General features: G+C 39.1%; 1 protein-coding gene across 7 annotated transcripts in view; it reads left to right on the top strand.

The window, feature by feature from the left end:
• The window catches only part of LOC109875870 (phosphatase and actin regulator 2-like), a 78,924-nt gene that overhangs the window by 27,978 nt on the left and 25,628 nt on the right, over positions 1-25,318 (top strand). For 5 of the 7 annotated variants that reach the window (XM_031835212.1, XM_031835207.1, XM_031835211.1 and 2 more), the window contains exon 2: positions 24,868-25,035. In XM_031835212.1, the coding sequence (XP_031691072.1) occupies positions 24,868-25,035 (168 nt within the window). Of the gene's footprint in view, positions 1-8,012; positions 8,263-24,867; positions 25,036-25,318 lie in introns of those variants that run through there. The other 2 variants (XM_031835210.1, XM_020468304.2) reach the window with 2 other exon arrangements.

The following is a 25,318-nucleotide window of genomic DNA, read 5'->3' as shown; positions in this document are numbered from 1 at the left end:
TCTTGTAGTGGATTACAGTCAGTCTATATTTAGTCAATGCCATTTGATAAGTTTAATTAAGTTTGCCACACTGTGAATGTCATAACATTTCACTGTTTGTTAACTCATGTCATAACTCCTATCTTAACTGCTAACTTTCTCTAGTGGAGAAATTGGACTGACACGGAGGGCTAGGTACATAGATCTCCCAGACAGAAATATAAGTCAAGTTCACCTGTGATAATACTGCAGTATTGATCTATGATGTGATGTATAGAAAGATAAGATACGAAGCCATATGTCATGACTTTGTGAGTCTGTTATAGGTACAGTATGTATATTTCTTTACACATGATTTCACATGGTCCAGGTGGATTCTTAACAGTAGATTGTCAAATCAAATCATATAAAATTTTATTAGTCACGCCGAATACAACAGATGTAGACCTTACAGTGAAATGCTTACCGGTACTTACGAGCCCCTTTCCGACAGTGCAGTTTCAAAAAATACGGATAAGAATAAGAGATAAAAGTAACAAGTAATTAAAGAGCAGCAGTAAAAATAACAATATATACAGGGGGGTGCAGGTACAGAGTCAGTGTGTGGGGGCACCGGTTAGTTGAGGTAGTATGTACATATGTACATACGTAGGTAGAGTTAATTAAAGTGACTATGCATAGATGACAACAGATAGTGGCAATGGTGTGGAGAGAGGAGGGGGGGGGGCAATGCAAATAGTCTGGGTAGCCATTTGACTAGATGTGTTCTTAGATTGTGTTCTTCAATCTGTGTTTTACAATGCAAAACAGAATTTGTATATGGTATCATATGAATCAGGTTGTCCACATTTGCATAGCCTCAGACCACAGTGATTCAGCAGTGTTGTAGAAAACCCTGATGCTCAACAAGGCTAAAGGCTACCCTGTGGCATTACTTTATTCTGTCACAACCAACCCTATCCCAGAATAGATGTACTCAATGGCGGGAAATGTCGCACTACTTCCATTGGGGAATTAACCAATGCAGTCTTACAAATGTTATTTTGTCTAGTCTTACGTTGTCCTTTCAATTGAACTTGTAATTGAAACAGCTTTAGTACAGTGTGACAGCATATGAAGTAACAGATCAGTCTCAGTCCAAACAGTGTAATGTAACTGTAAGAATCGTGAAAATCAATGACACTAAGCCAACGGTTTTGAGCCAATCCACATCTTTAATGTACAACACATCAATAAGCTTAGTAGCATGTCTGAACAAAAACAATTGGATTCCAATTGAGGAAAATCAGATCTGTCATTTGCTACAGATAGTGGTAGTGATTTTTCAATGAAGACAAACAGTCCGACATCGTCATGGTCTATTTTGACGTGGATGAGCAATGGGTGGGTAGACCTGTGTCTCTGGCTGTCTGCTGCTGCTCTCCTCTCTCTCATATTGAACCTTTATGTGATCATAAGCCCCAATGTCTCTGCATTGTGAAATATAATGCTCTCGATTCGCTCTGCAATGAGCTATTTTTAAACAGCCTAGATTTCAAAATAAGAGCCATCCAGACCAGGGAAAATAAACTACTTACAGACAGGATGACACATTGATTTGTATACAGTACATACAACATTTCAGAGTAGGAAGTGAAGTGGTCCAGTAATGAGAGATACCTGCTATCCAAACAAAGTAACAAAGTAACTGATATCAGTTTCAATAATAGTTTGCTTGTGGAGAAGGTCAAATCTAATCTGTGTATAAGGTAACCCATTCTGATGTGTCAATGTTAAGGTTTTCTGAACATACTTGTACCATACATACAGTATTTGTATGTAATCACTTTTGATTTGGGTATGTAAAATTCTCTGAAATGTTGAGGTTGCAGCATACTTTGAATTGTCCCACAATGGTGAGACAATTCAAACTATGGTGCAAATTGCACATCCAAAACATGCAGTTATTTCAATTTTATGACTTTAAAAAAAAAGTGTGTTTCATGCACAACTACCATCAAGTCTCTACCACTGGGATGAGGACATGCTTGCACCTCTCTGTCTCATATTATGATAGTCATTTTTGCCTTTCTACCTGTGGCTAGCTATGGAATGGCATGCATAACATATAATATTAGCTTGGTCCATCACATAACATTCACATCAATGTGTACTGTACTGCAGCCGGTAATCTGAATGCACTCAGTGACTAGCAACTAGACACACTCAATGACGATCCCATCATTTCACAGTGCTTGATAGAGAAGCTAGACCTTTGCTCTTCGGATCTAATAGCAATTACCTGTATGGACAAATGGCCCTGTCTGCTCCACTTAATCTATATGCAAAACAGATCCTATAGTATGAGACCAATCTGAATGTATCAAATGTTGTTCTGAAAATATTCACCTTAAAGTAGACTACATCATAGACAAAGTATGATCCTCTCTACTCTACAATACAGATTAGAACTATGGTTTTACTGTCATTTTAGACAGATACAGTCTAGGTAATATAAAGTTTACCAACACATAGGAACTCACCTCGAAGTTAGAGGTTAATAAAGATATCATCTAAAAAGAGGAAGAACTAAGAAGCACCACATAAACAATAATTACCTTGGCTGAGATTGCTGGTTAATCATTTATGACTCGTTCACTTTTTCCTCCACTTGGACATCCTGTTACCTTTTTGATCAATGAGTGAGGTGTACTGTAATAACATAAATACATATATCCATTAGTCAATGAGTGAGGTGTACTGTAATAACATAAATACATATATCCATTAGTCAATGAGTGGGGTATACTGTAATAACATAAATACATATATCCATTAGTCAATGAGTGGGGTATACTGTAATAACATAAAGACATATATCCATTAGTCAATGAGTGGGGTATACTGTAATAACATAAATACATATATCCATTAGTCAATGAGTGGGGTATACTGTAATAACATAAATACATATATCCATTAGTCAATGAGTGGGGTATACTGTAATAACATAAAGACATATATCCATTAGTCAATGAGTGGGGTATACTGTAATAACATAAATACATATATCCATTAGTCAATGAGTGAGGTGTACTGTAATAACATAAATACATATATCCATTAGTCAATGAGTGGGGTATACTGTAATAACATAAATACATATATCCATTAGTCAATGAGTGGGGTATACTGTAATAACATAAAGACATATATCCATTAGTCAATGAGTGGGGTATACTGTAATAACATAAATACATATATCCATTAGTCAATGAGTGGGGTATACTGTAATAACATAAATACATATATCCATTAGTCAATGAGTGGGGTATAATGTAATAACATAAATACATATATCCATTAGTCAATGAGTGGGGTATACTGTAATAACATAAATACATATATCCATTAGTCAATGAGTGGGGTATACTGTAATAACATAAATACATATATCCATTAGTCAATGAGTGGGGTATACTGTAATAACATAAATACATATATCCATTAGTCAATGAGTGGGGTATACTGTAATAACATAAATACATATATCCATTAGTCAATGAGTGGGGTATACTGTAATAACATAAATACATATATCCATTAGTCAATGAGTGGGGTATACTGTAATAACATAAATACATATATCCATTAGTCAATGAGTGGGGTATACTGTAATAACATAAATACATATATCCATTAGTCAATGAGTGGGGTATACTGTAATAACATAAATACATATATCCATTAGTCAATGAGTGGGGTATACTGTAATAACATAAATACATATATCCATTAGTCAATGAGTGAGGTATACTGTAATAACATAAATACATATATCCATTAGTCAATGAGTGGGGTATACTGTAATAACATAGAGACATATATCCATTAGTCAATGAGTGGGGTATACTGTAATAACATAAATACATATATCCATTAGTCAATGAGTGGGGTATACTGTAATAACATAAATACATATATCCATTAGTCAATGAGTGAGGTATACTGTAATAACATAAATACATATATCCATTAGTCAATGAGTGGGGTATACTGTAATAACACAAATACATATATCCATTAGTCAATGAGTGGGGTATACTGTAATAACATAAATACATATATCCATTAGTCAATGAGTGGGGTATACTGTAATAACATAAATACATATATCCATTAGTCAATGAGTGGGGTATACTGTAATAACATAGAGACATATATCCATTAGTCAATGAGTGGGGTATACTGTAATAACATAAATACATATATCCATTAGTCAATGAGTGGGGTATACTGTAATAACATAAATACATATATCCATTAGTCAATGAGTGAGGTATACTGTAATAACATAAATACATATATCCATTAGTCAATGAGTGGGGTATACTGTAATAACACAAATACATATATCCATTAGTCAATGAGTGGGGTATACTGTAATAACATAAATACATATATCCATTAGTCAATGAGTGGGGTATACTGTAATAACATAAATACATATATCCATTAGTCAATGAGTGGGGTATACTGTAATAACATAAATACATATATCCATTAGTCAATGAGTGGGGTATACTGTAACATTGTAAAGACATACAGTACCAGTCAAAAGTGTGGACACGCCTACTCAGAGTTTTTCTTTATTTTTACTATTTTCTACATTGTAGAATAATATTGAAGACATCAACACTATGAAATAACACATATGGAATCATGTAGTAACCAAAAAAGTGTTAAACAAATATATTTCAGATTTGAGATACTTCAAAGTAGCCACCCTTTGCCTTGATGACAGCTTTCCACACTCTTGGCATTTTCTCAACCAGCTTCAACTCATCCCAAACCATTTCAATTGGGTTGAGGTCGGTTGATTGTGAAGGCCAGGTCATCTGATGCAGCACTCCATCACTCTCCTTCTTGGTCAAATATCTCTTACACACCCTGGAGGTGTGTTTTGGGTCATTGTCCTGTTGAGAAATAAATGATAGTCCCACTAAGCGCTAACCAGATGGGATGGTGTATACTGCAGAATGCTGTGGTAGCCATGCTGGTTAAGTGTGCCTTCAATTCTAAATAAATCACAGACAGTGTCACCAGCAAAACACCCCCACAACATCACAACTCCTCCTCCATGCTTCACGGTTGGAACCACACATGCGGAGATCCTCTGTTCACCTACTCTGCATCTCACAAAGACACAGGGGTTGGAAAAATCTCAAATTTGGATTCATCAGACCAAAAGACAGATTTCCACTGAATGAATGTCCATTGCTCGTGTTTCTTGGTCCAAACAAGTCTCTTCTTCTTACTGGTGTCCTTTAGTAGTGGTTTCTTTGCAGCAATTCGACCATGAAGGCCTGATTCACACAGTCTCCTCTGAACAGTTGATGTTGAGATATGTCTGTTACTTGAACTCTGTGAAGCATTTATTTGGGCTGAAATTTCTGAGAATGGTAACTCTAATGAATGTATCCTCTGCAGCAGATGTAACTCTGGGTCTTCCTATCCTGTGGCAGTCCTCATGAGAGCCAGTTTCATCATAGCGCTTGATGGTTTTTGCGACGGCACTGTCTGCAAGGTTTTTGAAATGTTCTGTATTGACTGACCTTCATGTCTTAAAGTAATGATGGCCTTCATTTCTCTTTGCTTATTTGAGTTGTTCTTGACATAAATGGACTTGTTCTTTTACCAAATAGAGCTATCTTCTAGATACCACCCCTACCTTGTCACAACACAACTGATTGGCTCAAACGCATTAAGAAAAAATAAATTCCACAAATTAACTTTTAACAAGACACATGTGTTAATTGAAATGCATTCCAGGTGACTACCTCATGAAGTTGTTTGAGAGAATCCAAAGAGTGTGCAAAGCTGTCATCAAGGCGAAGAGTGGCTACTGTGAAGAATCTCAATCTAAAATATATTTTGATTTGTTTAACACTTTTTCGGTTACTACATGATTCCGTATGCGTTATTTCATGGTTTTAATGTCTTCACTATTATTCTGCAATTTAGAAAATAGTAAAACTAAAGAAAAACCCTGGAATGAGTAGGTGTGTCCAAACCTTTGACTGCTACTGTATGTCTATTATCCATTTCCCTTCCTACTACTGGGCCTTCTTCATAATGAATAACTAGGATTATACTGAGTAGTAATTGATACTAGCATAGAATAGTGATTAGGCCATACAGAACTACCTTTCACGTATTGAAACAATATACTTTTTGTACGGATTATAACCTAGTATTTAAAGTATTTACCTAGTGATTTGTAAAAGTAGGCTATGTGTTGCCAACATCTCCTATCAATACATTAAGGAACTGACGGAAGGCACAGAGGATAAGTAGTGGTGAGGCTGTCTGGGGGATCAGTGTATTAGCATTGATAGATTCATAGGGTTGTATTTGGGTTCTTGTGGAGAGGTTGAGTGGTAGAGGATCTAGTCTGCCATATGCACTTAGACTGCACTTTGGTTATAGTCGTTAGTGATTTCCTCCCTATGCCACGGCAGGCTTTCATCTCAAGAGCAATGTGCCACTTTACTTAAAGCTGACTGGCAATGCTTTTCTTGTTAGAAGCATGTATGAGCCTTGATTCGTGTTTGATAATATAAGGCTAATGTTATGTTTCTCTATGTACTTTGGGACATTTTGGTAAGATTTTTCTTAAAGATTTTGCCTTTTACTTAAAGATTTGTCCATACCTTTTTGCTGTTAAATTGATTGATGGCATGGTTTCTAGAATATCCTTGTTGACAGAATTTACATTGAACAGTAGATGTCAGCCTTGCACCTAAACCAAACAGTCTGCAAAGGTCAATGGATTTGTACAACCTCTATCAGATACTCTGTATCTATCAACTCACCATAGACCCTACTGTGTACATACATTCATGTCATTAATCATGATTATAATGATCCCTCTTATCAACATTACAATAGTTATTTGCACATTACAATGTATCTACAATCACAGTTTCCCTATATGTACAATGGCAATGCTCTTACTCAACGTGTAGGCTGTAATCAGTGTGTGTGACAGTGCTGGATGGTTTAGTATATCCATGTTTTGGTATGTGAAAGTATTTTATCTCCTGATAACACACATCACACAGCTAGAGTGTCAGCTGAGGCCCTGCCATAGGGCCCCTGCGAGTACTATCACATCAGAATGGTATCGCCCATGTCAAAAGCTGGAGCTCACTGCAACAGAGGTCCACTCAGGGGTTGAGCCTCATGCCTCGAAAGGAAATAGAGCCAGCCATATTTGGTGTATTTTTAAGTGGTGTGAACAAGCTCGGGGTGGTGATCTTTTAGTTTAGTAGTAGCATTTAGGGCCAAAGTAACAGCATATACTCATTGTACAGTGCTGCCTTTGTGTGCTGTAATAACAGAGATACTGTACACGGTTTAGGAGGAAGGTTTAGGAGGTGGGAGGACGAGGAGATGGGTTATGGTGAGGCGTTCACAGTGTAGCTGCCTGTGACACAATGCTCAGGGAGGGTCTGGAGGCAGGAGAGGGCTGGTTTCCGTCAGCTCTGGGCGGGAATTGGAGAGCCTTCCTGAGAGGTTCCCACCCACTGACCATATAGCTCACTCAGGGCTTTGTTCTTCTTCTCAGGAAACGGTAGCCTAAGAGGAACAATTCAGATGACTGTAACAGTGTAAGAAAGTTTTGCAGGTAGCCATAATATGTAGATTTAAGATTTCCATTGCCCAAATATAGTATTAAACTAACTTTCTATTCAGTTTTCAAAGACCTGTTTGAAGATTTGTGTTGATTTTATATGTATTACTAAGTTACTAAAACTATGCCATGATTATTTGGATTTTAGAAATTGATGTTTGCAAACATCAAACTGCCATGAATTTCAAGATTTTGAACACTGGAATGATATTGTGGTGTCAGTAACTGTGTGTTCGAAAAATGTCTCTATACTGTATGGATGAAATCCTGGTATCTACATCTCAGTTGTAGGCTGTTGGGGAGGTAGGCTACAGAGACTGCCTCCCCTCTACCTCTGACGGGTAGTAGACTAATCTGCATAAAGGAATGACAGGCATTCTTGAGCTGAATCAGTGGTTTTGAGACCCAGCGGTTTTTTCAAGAGTTTTATCCCAACAATTGTCCACTGCCTGAAGTAGGTGAAATGAACTTTAGGATTAGGCGATGGCTACGATTTTGTGGTGAAAAAAAAAGTTCCTCGGGGAGCGCGTGATTGTTGCTTTTTCGGTCAATTGAAGACAGAATGGGCCAGACGTCTGTCTCTACCTTGTCTCAAAATGCGAGCGGTGGTGAGTCTACTTTCCTCGTTCAAGCGCGTACCGCTATCTAATTGTTTAGGAAGTCGATGTCTGACAATTTTCACATATATATATATATATATATATATTTTTACTTTTACTTTACTTATCGAAATGTAGCTTTTCAACAAGTTTGAGTTGGTTTGCCGGAAAAAATATCTGTCTTATTTCCCATCACTCCAATGTGCTCGTGCATATGCAGCTACATCATTGCAGCTGATTCTGAATGCATGGACATGTAACAAGCTGCTGGAGGCGAAACGAAAGTAACATTTACTTTGACAAGAATCGAATACTTTGTATCACTAACGGTTACGTTATGGCCATCAGTGATGGACTCAACAATTACTCATATTTGAACCCTGTTAAATATAGACACAACTAAATGACAATGCAAACCGGAAGACATGCAAAATATTGATTGTTTGTTCAATAGTGAACTAACCCTAACCCGTAAAAAATCGAGTACAACACAGCTCTGGATCAGGGGACGTACGTGTTGTACTCGATTTTTTTTATGGCGCAATAACAGTTCACTATTGAACAAACAATCAATGTTTTGCACTTCAATCTGTACCGCGAGACATAAAAAAAAGGTATAATCGAACCCAGGTCTGTAGTGACACCTCAAGCACTGCCTTGCAATGCCTTTGACCGCTGCGCCACTCGGGAGGCCCCTGCAAACTGATTTTAACAAATAATTGGTCACCCCAAAAAATGTGGCCTTCAGTTGAATTTCACAATCCGATGTGGCCCTTTGAGCCAAAAAGTTTGTCCACCCCTGGGCTATAGCGCTATCAACTACATCTTCAATGGAAGAGATACTGATCAGCACATCTGTTTTCTTTTCAAAAGAGAGTAGGGACATATATGTTTGGTGAACAAGATAGCCTACACAATAAGTAACCTAACCTTGACTGAGCCCTAAGAGCTTATGCCTTACGGCTTTAGCTCAGTGGGCTAACGCAGTAGTCTTGCAGACAACCTGGGTTCAATACCCAGTTGCTCACACATGCCCAAGCAAACAGACATTGCTGTATTGATGTCAAAGTTAGTATATGAGTGGTGTTGAATAATGGTCCATAATGGCACAGTTAATGCAGTGGGAGATGTTCAACAGGGTGGATCAGGATCAGGATGCAACTTCTGTACCATACCAACCACAAAGCTTACTTAAAGGCCCAGTGCAGTCAGAAATGTGATTTCCCTGTGTTTTTATATGTATGCCTCCTGAGGTTAAAGAGGCGCTGTTGTGCCTTCTTCACCACACTGTCTGTGTGGGTGGACCATTTCAGTTTATCTGTGATGTGTACGCCAAGGAACTTACAACTTTCCACCTTATCCAGTGCTGTCCCTTCGATGTGGATAAGGGGTAGCTCCCTCTTCTGCTTCCTGAAGTCCACGATCATCTCTGTTTTGAAGACGTTGAGTGAGAGGTTGTTTTCCTGACACCACACTCCAAGTGCCCTCACCTCCTCCGTGTAGGCTGTCTCGTCGTTGTTGGTAACCAACCCCACTACTCTTGTGTCGTCTGCATACTTGATGATTGAGTTGGAGTCGTGCATGGCCACGCAGTTGTGGGTGAACAGGGAGTACAGGAGGGGGCTGAGCACGCACCCTTGTGGGGCCCCAGTGTTGAGGGTCAGCGAAGTGGAGATGTTGTTTCCTACCTTCACCACCTGGGGGGCAGCCCGTCAAAGTCTAGGACCCAATTGCACAGGGACCCAGGTTCTCCAGCTTGATGAGATGAGCTTTGAGGGTACTATGGTATTGAATCTCAGTAAGGTACTTAATTGTTACCCAGAAATGATTTGATATTGAGATAATAACGGCTGCATTGAACGTTTAACAATAACATTACTAACAAGTTCATGCAGGCCTGACTTTTCAATTCTCCAGGGCCTAAATAAGCTTATAGTGCAGCCACATTGGGGCTCACATTGGGGCTCCCGAGTGGCGCAGCGGTCTAAGGCACTGCATCTCAGTGCTAGAGGCGCCTTGGTTCTATTCCAGGCTGTATCACAACTGGCCGTGATTGGGAGTCCCATAGGGCGACGCACAATTGGCCCAGCATCGTCTGGGTTAGGGTTTGGCCGGGGTAGGCCATCATTGTAAATAAGAATGTGTTCTAAACTGAGCTCCCTAGTTAAATAAAAGTTATATAAAACATAACCTAAGGTGTTATAGTTATGAGTTTACCTTGCAAGGCATGTACTCTTAAACAAAATTGTTCTCTCCCTGTTCTCTTCCTGTTCTCTTCCCTCCTATAAGGAATCATAGTGCATAATTTTCACTATTCGTAATAACAATGTCAGCTTTTCACATGTTTGGTCAATTACACAAAATGTGAGAAAATTCTTATATGTCAAATAGCATGTGATCTTAAAAACCTTGGCGTTTTACGTGTGTGAGCCCTCCACAGTGACTGGATAAACCCTCCCCAGTGGCTTCAACTGAGGAAACCTCTCCCTATTTCCCCTTGACCAAATGTTTTTCTTGTTGCCCGTGGCACATAAAGAAAGACAATGGGAAAAACATCTGGTGAGCAAACAGCATGGCTGATCTTTTTAACGCAAACAGATGGATGTGAATGAATGCTTTTTGATTTGGTGTGTAGTTTCATCATATGTTATTTGGCTACTCGAAATTCTGTTTTCGAAAGGCCCAAACAGTATTAGTGTTTTTGGTTATGAGACTCCTTTCCAATGATGTCATCACAGAACTAGAATCCCGTCAGTATGAGTCACAGCCTGGAGTTTACAAAAAGGGTTGACTAAATTGTATGGCAAGTGCATCGGTAAACACATAGGACCGGACATGTGTTTTGACCCTCCTAACGTAGCATTGTGGAAGTATCAATTTCATACCATTCATGATTTCTGTGTACTCCATCTGTGATGTTTATTTTGGCTGATTCTCCTGATACCTCATAAACATTCATTATCAGCCTGACTGAGGCATGCTGGTCCTTTATTGGAAGTCTTATAGGCCTCTTGTTTTCTCTTGAAATGAAATGTCTTGATTGTTGTCTCATTACAGCTGAAGCTGATATAGAACTACTGATGACATTTAAGTCATCTCAAATCGTAGATGGATTCTGTATAGTCCCAGTCATTCATTTGTCTATGGCTGAAATTTACACAGACAGCCCAATTTCAATCTCTTTTGACCAATTAGATCGTAAAAGATCGGAATTGGCTCCCTGTGTAAACGCAGCCATAGACAAATGTAGTGGAGCGGGTCGAGAGTTTCAAGTTCCTTGGTGTCCACATCACCAAACTATCATGATCAAAACACACCAAACAGTCATGAAGAGGGCATGACAACATCTTTTCCCCCTCAGGAGACTGAAAATATTTGGCATGGGTCGCCAGATTCTCAAAAGGTTCTACAGCTGCACCATCTATTCTATCGCATCCTGACAGGTTGCATCACCGCCTGGTATGGCAATTGCTTGGCGTCCGACCGTAAGGCACTACTGAGGGTAGTGCGTACGGCCCTGTACATCACTGGGGCCAAGCTTCCTGCCATCCTCGACCTATAGTGAAAGTATTCACCCCCCTTGGCATTTACCCTATTATGTTGCCTTACAACCCCCCCCAAAATTCAATTTTAATTCCAGGTTGTATCATTTGATTTACACAACATGCTTACCACTTTGAAGATCCAAATATTTTTTATTGTGAAACAAACAAGAAATAAGACCTAAAAACAGAAAACTTTAGCGTGGATAACTATTCACCCCCCCAAAGTCAATACTTTGTAGAGCCACCTTTTGCAGCAAGTCTCTTGGGGTATGTCTCTATAAGCTTGGCACATCTAGCCACTGGAAATTTTTGCCATTCTTCAAGGCGAAGCTGCCCCAGCTCCTTCAAGTTGGATGGGTTCCCACTTCTGTACAGAAATCTTTAAGTCATACCACAGATTCTCAATTGGATTGAGGTCTGGGCTCTGACTAGGACATTCCAAGACATTTAAATGTTTCCTCTTAAACCACTCAAGTGTCGCTTTAGCATTATGCTTAGGGTCATTGTCCTGCTGGAAGATGAACCTCCATCCCAGTCTAAAATCTCTGGAAGACTAAAACAGGTTTCCCTCAGTAATTTCCCTGCATTTAGTGCCATCCATCATTCCTTCAATTCTGACCAGTTTGTCAGTCCCTGCTGATGAAAAACATCCCCACAGCATGATGCTGCCACCACCATGCTTCACTGTGGTGACGGTGTTCTCGGGTTGATGAGAGGTGATGAGAGGTGTTGGGTTTGCCAGACCTAGCATTTTCCTTGTTGGCCAAAAAGCTCAATTTTAGTCTCAACTGACCAGAGTTCCTTCTTCTATATGTTTGGGGAGTCTCCCACATGCCCTTTGGCGAACACCAAACATGTTTGCTTATTTTTTTCTGTCCACTCTTCCATAAAGACCAGCTCTGTGGAGTGTACGGATTAAAGTGGCCCTATGGACAGATACTCCAATCTCAGCTGTGGAGCTTTGCAGCTTCTTCAGGGTTATCTTTGGTCTCTTTGTTGCCTCTCTGATTAATGCCCTCCTTGCCTGTGAGTTTTGGTGTGCAGCTCTCTCTTGGCAGGTTTGTTGTGGTGCCATATTCTTTCCAATTTTTAATAATGGATTTAATGGTGCTCTGAGGGATGATCAAAGTTTCAGGTATTTTTTTTATAACCAACCCTGATCTGTACTTCTCCACAACTTTGTCCCTGACCTGTTTGGAGAGCTCCTTGGTCTTCATAGTGTCCCTTGCTTAGTGGTGTGACAGATTCTGGAGCTTTAAGAACAGGTGTATATATACTGAGATCATGTGACAGATCATGTGACACTTAGATTGCACACAGGTGGACTTTATTTAACTAATTATGTGACTTCTGGAGGTATTTGGTTGCCCCAGATCTTATTTAGTGGCTTCATAGCAAAGGGGGTGAATACATATGCACTCACCACTTTTCAGTTTTTTATTTTTTATAATTTTTTTCATTTCTTTTCCATTTTTTAAATTTTCTTTCACTTCACCAATTTGGACTATTTTCTGTATGTCCATTATATGAAATCCAAATAAAAATCCATTTAAATTACAGGTTGTAATGCATAGAAATAGGAAAAACACCAAGGGGGTAAATACTTTTGCAAGGCACTGTATATACTAGGTAGAATATACCTCGTATATGCAGGTATATACTACCTATATACAGGTATTTTCTACCCCCCCCCCCCAATGACATTGACTAACCTGTACCCCCTGCACATTGACTCGGTACCGGTACCCCCTGTATATTTCCTCGTTATTGTTATTTTATTATGTTACTTTTTATTATATTTTTTACTTTATTTTATTTTGTAAATATTTTCTTAACTATTTTTCTTGAACTACATTGTTGGTTAAGGTGTCGTAAGTTAGCATTTCATGACAAGGTCTCCACCTGCTGTATTCGGCGCATGTGACAAAGAAAATTTGATTGATTTGATGTATGGCTGGGGCTATTCTGAGGTGCCATTTTCTGTGACTTTCATTTCATTATGGCTCCAAGCCATTCTCCTTGGGCAATGTAAGAGCCGAGGACTATTCACTTATTTTCTGCATCTGTGTGTCCCTAAACCATTTTCTCCCCTGTCCAGCAGCTGTTTGAATTATTGTTGTCCTGCAGTACGTTGTTTGATACTGTGTGTGAGTTAGACCTCCACCTCAACATGAAAGCTGCTGCTTGGACTATAACAGAGATTAGCGCTGCACACATTTTAGGATTTGTATACTGAATGTGCTAGCAGATTCACATGACACATCATGTATTATGTTGTTCTCCTAGCAGATGGGCATTTATCTGTATATGGCCTAGATGTTTGTGCTGTCAGTGCAGTCTCAATCATTGTTTGGTTGGTTTAGCATCATCAATTAATTCACAAGAAAATCCAAACAAAAATTGAGAAGGGCTACTGTTTCCTCTGTCAATTAAGTTAGCTTGTCTAAGAATGGAAGAAGGGTGACATGACAGTAGTGACAGCGAAATGCCCATGTGCTAGGAGAACAACATTATTAATGACTTGGTGTCATGTGGATATAAAGCTCTGTCCTAAATCAGTTCTTCCTAATAGTCAACCTCTCTAACACTCTCCACTAAGCAGCAACAAGTGAAGCCACTGTCCATTTTCCATTGAAGAGTCTAATGGTGATAATTGTGAGCATTACAGATTTTCCTGCCATTACACACAAAGAACCTGCTGTAAAGCTCCCATTGTTCTTAGTTTATATCAATCTGGAAATGAAACCATGGGATCGGAAGTTTGGAGTGCAGCTGGCCCCTCATGGGCCACACCTCTTTCCTATTTGTTTGTTAGCTTGATTAATTGAGGCTACATGTGATAACTGCGGAAGGACATTATGAGTCCTTCTATAGGCTTAACCCAAAATTCCCCAAACAGTTTGGGGTTGTTTTTAGTAGCTGTTTGGAGTATTGAGTGTCATTCTGGGAAATTAGTAGGACCTGATTAACAACTACTTCATTGTCTACTGTTTTGTCCCTCCCTTATGCTAGAGAAAAATATATTTCTAGTAAAACTTTGATTTGCATCAGAAATTAACATTCACTTAAAATTCCTTGTCAGAGTTGAGGAGCAAAGTCTCATAGGAAGATATTAACTGATCTACTGTAGTGGTGTATGATATGTTCCTGCACTATTCAATGCTCATCACCTCAGGCCTTTTTAATATTGAATGTCAGGCCTCAGGCAAGAAGTTGTTATCCCTGCTGGTCTGGTCATTCATGGGAATAATCATTAGTTATCATGGTTGTGTGTTGTTGTTTTTTATCGTATCAATGTTTGGTAACTGCCATCTGCAATGCTATATATATATATATATATATAGTTGTATAGTTTTCTGTTTGTATATAGCTAATCAGTTTTTATATGAGTAGGATGTTTAAACTTGTAACTGGAGCTCTGTTGGAAAGATGATTAGAAATTGGAAAAGATATGTCGCCTGTGTAAACACAATTTGGGCTATAAAGCTGTCTGATGGCTTTAAATGTTGTTTTCATTGCAATGACATAACAAGGTATCATTAGCCTTAGAATGATGGACAATTATGTCGTGCTCAAATCAAAACCCTGCGCTCGAACAGTGTCACAAAAGCTAGTTAGACTAAAACAAGCTCAGATGAAATGGAGGTGTTAGCTCAAGCTGTTGGAAATCACACTTGACTCATGCTGTACTTCTCTTCACATTGAAACACTTGCCATATATAACCACTGGCTGAGACATAATGATTATTTATTTAGCTTGTTACCCGTCATTTGTTCACTCAAAATGTCATGCAGACATGATAGCATTCAGACCTATAAAATACATCTGTCTTCGATTCTACTCTATGTACATATTCTTTTTTTGTAATTTATCAGATGCTCTTATCCAGAGCAACTAGGGTTAAGTGCCTTGCTCAAGGGCACATCAACAGATTTATCAGCTGGGTGATTCAAACCACCAACCTTTCAGGTATTGACCCAACACTCTTAACCACTAGGCTACCTGCCAGATGTATTCTACTAGGTTCTATAGATGTGTTCTGCTCTATAGATATATTCTACTCTATAGATGTATTCTACTAGGTTGTACTCTATAGATGTATTCCAGTAGGTTCTACTCTATAGATGTATTCCAGTAGGTTCTACTCTATAGATGTATTCTACTAGGTTCTGCTCTATAGACATATTCTACTCTATAGATGTATTCCAGTAGGTTCTACTCTATAGATGTATTCCAGTAGGTTCTACTCTATAGATGTATTCTACTAGGTTCTGCTCTATAGACATATTCTACTCTATAGATGTATTCCAGTAGGTTCTACTCTATAGATCTATTCTACTAGGTTCTACTCTATAGATGTATTCCAGTAGGTTCTACTCTATAGATCTGTACTACTAGGTTCTACTCTATAGATCTATACTATTAGGTTCTACTCTATAGATCTATTCTACTAGGTTCTACTCTATAGATCTATTCTACTAGGTTCTACTCTATAGATGTATTATATTCGGTTCTACTCTATAGATCTATTCTACTAGGTTCTAATCTATATATCTATACTACTAGGTTCTACTCTATAGATGTATTCCAGTAGGTTCTACACTATAGATCTATTCTACTAGGTTCTACTCTATAGATGTATTATATTCGGTTCTACTCTAGATCTATTCTACTAGGTTCTACTCTATATATCTATACTACTAGGTTCTACTCTATATATATCTATACTACTAGGTTCTACTCTATATATCTATACTACTAGGTTCTACTCTATAGATGTATTCCAGTAGGTTCTACACTATAGATCTATTCTACTAGGTTCTACTCTATAGATCTATACTACTAGGTTCTACTCTATAGATGTATACTACTAGGTTGTACTCTATAGATCTATACTACTAGGTTCTACTCTATAGATGTATACTACTAGGTTGTACTCTATAGATCTATACTCCTAGGTAGAGGTCGACCAATTATTTTCAACGCCGATACCGAATATTGGAGGACCAAAAAAAGCCGATACTGATTAAATCGACCATTGTTTTTAAATATATATTATATATATAATTTTTTTGTTTGTAATAATGACAATTACAACAATACTGAATGAACAATGAACACGTTTATTTTAACTTAATATAATAAATAAAATAAAATATAAATAAAATCTATTTAGTCTCAAATAAATAATCAAACATGCTCAATTTGGTTTAAATAATGCAAAAACACAGTGTTGGAGAAGAAAGTAAAAGTGCAATATGTGCCATGTAAAAAAGTTAACTTTTAAGTTCCTTGCTCAGAACATATGAAAGCTGGTGGTTCAATATTCCCAGTTCTTCAATATTCCCAGTTAAGAAGTTTTAGGTTGTAGTTATTATAGAAATTATGACGCGTCGACTATTTCTCTCTATACCATTTGTATTTCATATACCTTTGACTATATGATCTAATAGGCACTTTAGTATTGCCAGCCTAATCTCGGGAGTTGATAGGCTTGAAGTCATAAACAGCGCTGTGCTTCTAGCATTGCTAAGAGCTGCTGGCAAACAAAGTAAAGTTTGATTGAATGCTTACGAGCCTGCTGCAGCCTACCGCCGCTCAGTCAGACTGCTCTATCAAATATCAAATCATAGACTTAATATAATAAACAGAAATATGAGCCTTTGGTCATTAATATGGTCAAATCCGGAAACTATCATTTAGAAAACAAAAGTTTATTCTTTCAGTGAAATACGGAACCGTTCCATATTTTATCGAACAGGTGGCAACCCTAAGTCTAAATATTGCTGTTACATTGCACAATCTTCAATGTTATGTCATTATTATGTAAAACTCTGGCAAATTAGTTCGCAACGAGCCAGGCGGCCCAAACTGTTGCATATACCCTGACTCTGCGTGCAATGAATGCAAGAGACGTGACACAATTTCCCTAGTTTAATATTGCCTGCTAACATGAATTTCTTTAAACTAAATATGCAGGTTTAAAAATATATACTTCTGTGTATTGATTTTAAGAAAGTCATTGATGGTTAGGTACATTCGTGCAATGATTATGCATTTTTCGCATATGCGCTTTTGTTAAATCATCCCCCGTTTGGTGAAGTTGGCTGTCTTTGTTAGGAAGAAATCGTTTTCACAGTTCGCAATGAGCCAGGTGGCCCAAACTGCTGCATATACCCTGACTCTGTTGCACAGAACGCAAGAGAAGTGACACAATTTCCCTAGTTAAAAGAAATTCATGTTAGCAGGCAATATTAACTAAATATGCAGGTTTAAAAATATATACCTGTGTATTGATTTTAAGAAAGGCGTTGATGTTTATGGTTAGGAAAACATTGGTGCAACGACAGTGATTTTTTTGCGAATGCGCTTGTTAAATCACCCGTTTGGCTATGATTAAGTAGGCTATGATTCAATGATAAATTAACAGGCACCACATCGATTATATGCAACGCAGGACAAGCTAGATAAACTAGTAATATCATCAACCATGTGTAGTTAAGATTGATTGTTTTTTATAAGATGCGTTTAATGCTAGCTAGCTCCTTACCTCGGCTCCTTGCTGCACTCGCATAACAGGTAGTCAGCCTGCCACGCAGTCTCCTCGTGAAGTGCAATGTAATCGGCCACGATCGGTGTCCAAAAATGCAGATTACCGATTGTTATGAAAACATGAAATCGGCCATTCCGATTAATCGGTCGACCTCTAATACTGAGATCATGTGACAGATCATGTGACACTTAGATTGCACACAAGTGGACTTTATTTAACTAATTATGTGACTTCTGAATGTAATTGGTTGCACCAGATCACATTTAGGGGCTTTATAGCAAAGGGTCTGTATACATATGCATGCACCACTTGTTTTTGATTTTTTTGAATTTTTCATTTCATTTACATTTTTAATATTTCCTTTCACTTCACCAATTTGGACCTTTTTCTGTATGTCCATTATAAGAAATCCAAATAAAAATCTATTTAAATTACAGGTTGTAATGCAACAAAATAGGAAAACGCCAAAGGGGATGAATACTTTTGCAAGACACTGTATATGTCTAGGTTATACACTATAGAGGTATACTATTAGGTTCTACTCTATAGCTCTATACTACTAGGTTGTACTCTGCACACACTGTACATGGAGTTTTCTATTGTGTTATTGACTGTACGTTTGTTTATGTGTAACTCTGTGTTGTTGTTGTTGTCGCACTGCTTTGCTTTATCTTGGCCAGGTCACAGTTGTAAATGAGAACTTGTTCTCTACTGGCCTACCTGGTTAAATAAAGGTGAAATAAAAAATTAAGAAATAATATATATTCTACTAAGTTGTACTCTGTAGATGTATACTACTAGGTTCTACTCTATAGATGTATACTCTAAGGTTGTGTGTGACTTTGAATGAACGGAGTGAACAAGGATGATCTGATCAATTGAAATACCATTATCTTTCTGCTTATCTTTTCCTTGTGACCGTTCCTCACCTCCTTACCTTGAACTAAATTATGTTTTAGTTCAAGGTAAAGTCATATCGAAAGAAATAAGGTCACATTTTACAGCCTAGGAATCTGGAAGCAACCTAGATCAGCAGTGGGTTGTTTACGTAGAGATATATAGAGGACTCTAGTGCCCAAATGCCAGATTTAGCATGAGCAGGGCCATTGAGGCCTGGCACCATTTTAAAGTAGTCAACTGGATGGGACTTCCTATGGGTTAAGGAAGGATCACATAAGTCCATCCAGGTCACCAGCAGTCAGACAATGAATTATAATCATGAGCAAACATTCCAAAACTGCAATGGGCAGTAAATCAACAATCTTGGCATTATACCTGTTCAAACAACCCACTCCAGGTGGCAGTATACACCCTTTCAGTTTGTTTACCAACTCATAGAAGTAGTAGAATAAGAAAATGGATTACTTCAAAGTGAAGATGGCCTCATTGGTGCTGCCCATGCTCTCACAGACACCATAATGGGACGGATACAATGTTGCGTCCTCTAACTATCTCTATGGTTGTTTACAGGCAGGTGAATCGACTGCTCACTAGATCTTGGGGGAGTGTCCTTGGGAGGGAATGTGGGTGTGTTCCTCTCAGACTGGTGTGGAGGAGTGCTGTTTAGTCTCCATGTCTGACCCTTCACACAGCATAGAACCACTAATGAAATCTATCATAAGGTGGCTGTCACAAGGTTCCTGGTAATTATGTTGTTAGGGATAAGATACCCTAGAGGGCTATACAACAAAGCAGAATCAATGAGTTAGCCAGCTAACTCTGATAAACAACCAGAAATAACCACTTATATTCTGATTCATTTAGAATGCTAATCATAGAGATGTGGTTTTGGTTGTTGAGTCAATTAGATCATGTCCATTGCAAGCTTATCTTTCTAAAAAAATAAAAGTTATTTCTGAATATTTTTGTAAGTAAGCTGGCTAACTCATTGATCCTGGTTTGTTGTATTCCCCTCTGGTCTCATGATCTTTGGAGAGCCAAACCTCCTGAGGTAATAATGTTAACCTATATGGCCTTTTTTAATGCTCAAATTGTCACCTCCAGAAATCGACCTTTGAACCTACCTTCTGCTTTTGAATACTTGAGAACATTTTACTTACAGGCATCATAATTTTGCACTGAACAACAATGAACAGCACTGAACAGCAAATCAAGCAATAAGTGTAAAGTATAAGAGAGACGCTGGTGTGCTGTAAGTACCATGGCTTGAATTTTTGACACTTCCTGTTTCTCAAGCACATTATTTTACACTGTCTTGTTTCTTTTGTGTCAATGAGAACCTCCCATGTTTTGCTGTGTCAATGGGAACCTCCCATGTTTTGCTGTGTCAATGGGAACCTCCCATGTTTTGCTGTGTCATTGGGAACCTTCCATGTTTTGCTGTGTCATTGGGAACCTTCCATGTTTTGCTGTGTCATTGGGAACCTTCCATGTTTTGCTGTGTCATTGGGAACCTTCCATGTTTTGCTGTGTCATTGGGAACCTTCCATGTTTTGCTGTGTCATTGGGAACCTCCCATGTTGTTCTGTGTCAATGGGAACCTCCCGTGTGTTTCCTTTATTTGGACAGGCCTTCATCCACTTCCCCTCCATCAGACAGAGACCCCCGGTTTTATATACATTAGGTCTGCTTATTTACAGCTACTTGGACATTAAATTGAACTGAGCTTGCATTGTTCTCGAGATGGTCTGGGATTCTATCCCACGATGTGTTCAAACACCCCTTTATTCTTTCAACCATTTAAAGAAAAAAAACTTTAGGGTGGCGTTTCTCCCTCTCCTTCAGGGTGTTTCTGAAGGAGAGGGCGTTTCTCTCTCTCCTTCAGGGTGTTTCTGAAGGAGAGGGCGTTTCTCCCTCTCCTTCAGGGTGTTTCTGAAGGAGAGGGCGTTTCTCCCTCTCCTTCAGGGTGTTTCTGAAGGAGAGGGCGTTTCTCCCTCTCCTTCAGGGTGTTTCTGAAGGAGAGGGCGTTTCTCCCTCTCCTTCAGGGTGTTTCTGAAGGAGAGGGCGTTTCTCCCTCTCCTTCAGGGTGTTTCTGAAGGAGAGGGCGTTTCTATTTCTATTTTCAGGTCTCTCCAGAGATGTTCGATCGGGTTCATGTCCGGGCTATGGCTGGGCCACTCAAGGACATTCAGAGACTTGTCCCGAAGCCACTCCTGCGTTGTCTTGACTGTGTGCATAGGGTTGTTGTCCTGTTGGAAGGTGAACGTTCACCCCAGTCTGAGGTCTTGAGCAGGTTTTCATCAAGGATCTCTCTGTACTTTGCTCCGTTCATCTTTCCCTTAATCCCGACTAGTCTCCTAGTCCCTGCAGCTGAACAACATCCCCACAGCATGATGCTTTCAACACCATGCTTTTTAAAATTTAAAATTTAAATTTCACCTTTATTTAACCAGGTAGGCTAGTTGAGAAGAAGTTCTCATTTGCAACTGCGACATGGCCAAGATAAAGCAAAGCATTTTGATACATACAACAACACAGAGTTACACATGGAATAAACAAACATACAGTCAATAATACAGTGTAAAAAAAATAAGTCTGTATACAGTATGTGTAAATGAGGTAGGATAAGGGAGGTAAGGAAATAAATAGGTCATGGTGGCGAAGTAATTACAATATAGCAAATAAACACTGGAATGGTAGATGTGCAGAAGATGAATGTGCAAGTAGACATACTGGGGTGCAAAGGAGCAAGATAAATAAATAAATACAGTATGGGGATGAGGTAGTTGGATGGGCTATGTACAGATGCAGTGATCTGTGAGCTGCTCTGTCAGCTGGTGCTTAAAGCTAATGAGGGTGATATGAGTCTTCGACTCTCATATCAAAGGGTCTGAATACTTATGTAAATAAGCTATTTTTAAAATGTTTTTTTTATACATTTGCAAACAAATATTTTTTATTTAATCCATTTTTGAATACGGGCCTAAGATGAAGCCTTGAGAGACACCACAGGTGATCGTGGTTGGTTCTGACTTGTCATTTCCTATGGCAACATATTGTGTGCATTTGAAAAGGTAGGAGGTGAACCAGTGTAGGACGATACTGTCGAGACCTATCTGTTCCTTCAATCGATCCAGGAGGATCCTGTGGTCAACCGTGTTGAAGGCGGCACTGAGGTCAAGGAAGACGAGGATGTTCGGAAGTCCGCTGTCAGCTGACACGAGGAGGTTGTTTACCACGCTGACGAGGGCAATTTCTATGGCCTGGACGATACCAGTACTGCAATATTTTTTCCATGGCAAAACTGAAAACATGAAGCAGACCAAACATTTTGATCCTTAAAAACCTGCTTTATGTAAAATATTGTGTGATATAGCTTGGAAAATAAATAAATGTGACTCTGGATGATAATGATGTTTGTTTCCAACATTAGGGCTGTTTTCCTAGAGAAGTTAAATCTGCTTTGTGTTTTGTTCCTTTGCCACGATACTAAAATGTATCGCGATACAGGTATCGTCCCGGTCCTAGGTGTTTCTCTACATTGGTTAGGCCTGAAACCGGATTGGAAATTCTCATAGTCTGAGTTTACACAGGCGATGATTGCACTTCTTGTGGTGTTAATCTTTTTGAAGAAGTAGGTGGAGAATCTTCCGCAGTCCTCTGTGGTCGTCCTCTGTGGCAGTCCTCTATGGTAGTCCTCTGTGTCAGTCCTCTGTGGTAGTGTCTGTGGCAGTCCTCTGGAATAGTCCTCTGTAGTAGTCCTCTGTGGTAGTCCTCTGTGGTAGTCCTCTGTAGTAGTCCTCTGTGGTAGGCCTCTGTGGTAGTCCTCTGTAGTAGTCCTCTGTGGTAGGCCTCTGTAGTAGTCCTCTGTGTCAGTCCTCTGTGGTAGTGTCTGTGGCAGTCCTCTGGAATAGTCCTCTGTAGTAGTCCTCTGTAGTAGTCCTCTGTGGTAGTACTCTGTGGTAGTCCTCTGTGGTAGTCCTCTGTGGTAGTCCTCTGTAGTAGTCCTCTGTGGTAGGCCTCTGTAGTAGTCCTCTGTGGCAGTCCTCAATGGTAGCAGTGTTGTATGTAGAGTGTGAATTAATGGTGCAGCTAAAACGTTCAACAGCCATGGGCCATAGAACCTCCCTATTCTTGAAAAGTGAGGCATGAGTAAATGCCACACCTTATCTTTCCCCTCCAGCCTCAGTGTTTCCGGTCTGTTTCCATTCCCGGGCTTCTTACTTTGAAACAGGAAAGGGAAGGATTAGGGAAGGACAAGAATCTGGTCCCTAAGCAAGTGAATCACTGTGAAAACCCTGGTGCAGCGCTGTATGAGAAGACTTCATTTCTACCCTAGTACAAAGCTGTATGAGAAGACTTCATTTTCTACCCTAGCACAGAGTTGTATGAGAAGACTTCATTTCTACCCTAGTACAGAGCTGTATCAGAAGACTTAATCTGCTACCCTAGTACAGCGCTGTATGAGAAGACTTAATTTTCTACCCTAGTACAGCACTGTATCAGAAGACTTAATCTGCTACCCTAGTGCAGAGCTGTATGAGAAGACTTCATTTTCTACCCTAGTACAGCACTGTATCAGAAGACTTAATCTGCTACCCTAGTGCTGCGCTGTATCAGAAGACTTCATTTTCTACCCTAGTACAGAGCTGTATTAAATCAAATCAAATCAAATTTATTTATATAGCCCTTCGTACATCAGCTGATATCTCAAAGTGCTGTACAGAAACCCAGCCTAAAACCCCAAACAGCAAGCAATGCAGGTGTAGAAGCATTAAAAGACTTCATTTTCTACCCTAGTACAGAGCTGTATGAGAAGACTTCATTTTCTACCCTAGTACAGAGCTGTATGAGAAGACTTCATCTGCTACCCTGGTACAGAGCTGTATGAGAAGACTTCATCTGCGACCCTAGTACAGAGCTGTATGAGAAGACTTAATTTTCTACCCTAGTGCAGCGCTGTATGAGAATACTTAATTTTCTACCCTAGTACAGAGCTGTATGAGAAGACTTTATTTTCTACCCTAGTACAGAGCTGTATGAGAAGACTTCATTTTCTACCCTAGTACAGAGCTATATGAGAAGACTTCATTTTCTACCCTAGTACAGAGCTGTATGAGAAGACTACATTTTATACCCTAGTACAGAGCTGTGTCAGAAGACTTCATCTGCTACCCTAGTGCTGCGCTGTATCAGAAGACTTCATCTGCTACCCTAGTGCTGCGCTGTATCAGAAGACTTCATCTGCTACCCTAGTGCTGCGCTGTATCAGAAGACTTAATCTGCTACCCTAGTGCTGCGCTGTATCAGAAGACTTCATCTGTTATTTTGCTCTGCTATGGAGATTATAATTAGTTTTGCAAAGAGGAGAAATGACTAAATGCACCAAAGTTGGGATAATCGTTTTACAGAATTATTGGCCTAGAAAGTCCAATTAAAGTCAAGTGAAAGTACAGTTTATTACTGATATGTACTGACTTGAATATACCATTGTTCAATATCCACAATTTCTAATTTTGTGTTCAGTGATTCTTGAAGCCTTATGTTCCACATAGTAATGAACAGTAAATATGTAAATTTTTTCTGATCAGGTGTTCTTGTGTGATTTCCCACAGTTGACGGACTGGAAAAATGTTCTCTGGCCAGCTGTGATGTTGTGGTGGGCAGCACCCAGAATCCTCCACTGAAGCAGAAGGGGAAGCTCTCCACTATAGGGAAGATCTTCAAACCCTGGAAGTGGCGCAAGAAGAAAACCAGCGACAAGTTTCAGGACCTATCCATATGTATGTCTGAAGTAGCCTCATCACATACTGCTTCATTATGCTGTAACCAACTCCTTCATCATTGTCATTCCACATGTTTTCATGTATTATGCTGTAGCCAACTCCTTCATCGTTGTCATTCCACATGTTTTCATGTATTATGCTGTAGCCAACTCCTTCATCGTTGTCATTCCACATGTTTTCATGTATTATGCTGTAGCCAACTCCTTCATCGTTGTCATTCCACATGTTTTCATGTATTATGCTGTAGCCAACTCCTTCATCGTTGTCATTCCACATGTTT

The sequence above is a fragment of the Oncorhynchus kisutch genome, linkage group LG11 (genome assembly GCF_002021735.2).
Source record: "Oncorhynchus kisutch isolate 150728-3 linkage group LG11, Okis_V2, whole genome shotgun sequence".
NCBI classification, from domain to species: domain Eukaryota; kingdom Metazoa; phylum Chordata; class Actinopteri; order Salmoniformes; family Salmonidae; genus Oncorhynchus; species Oncorhynchus kisutch.
The sequence above is the reverse complement of the archived record's forward strand: the minus strand, read 5'-3'. Positions and strand labels throughout refer to the sequence as shown.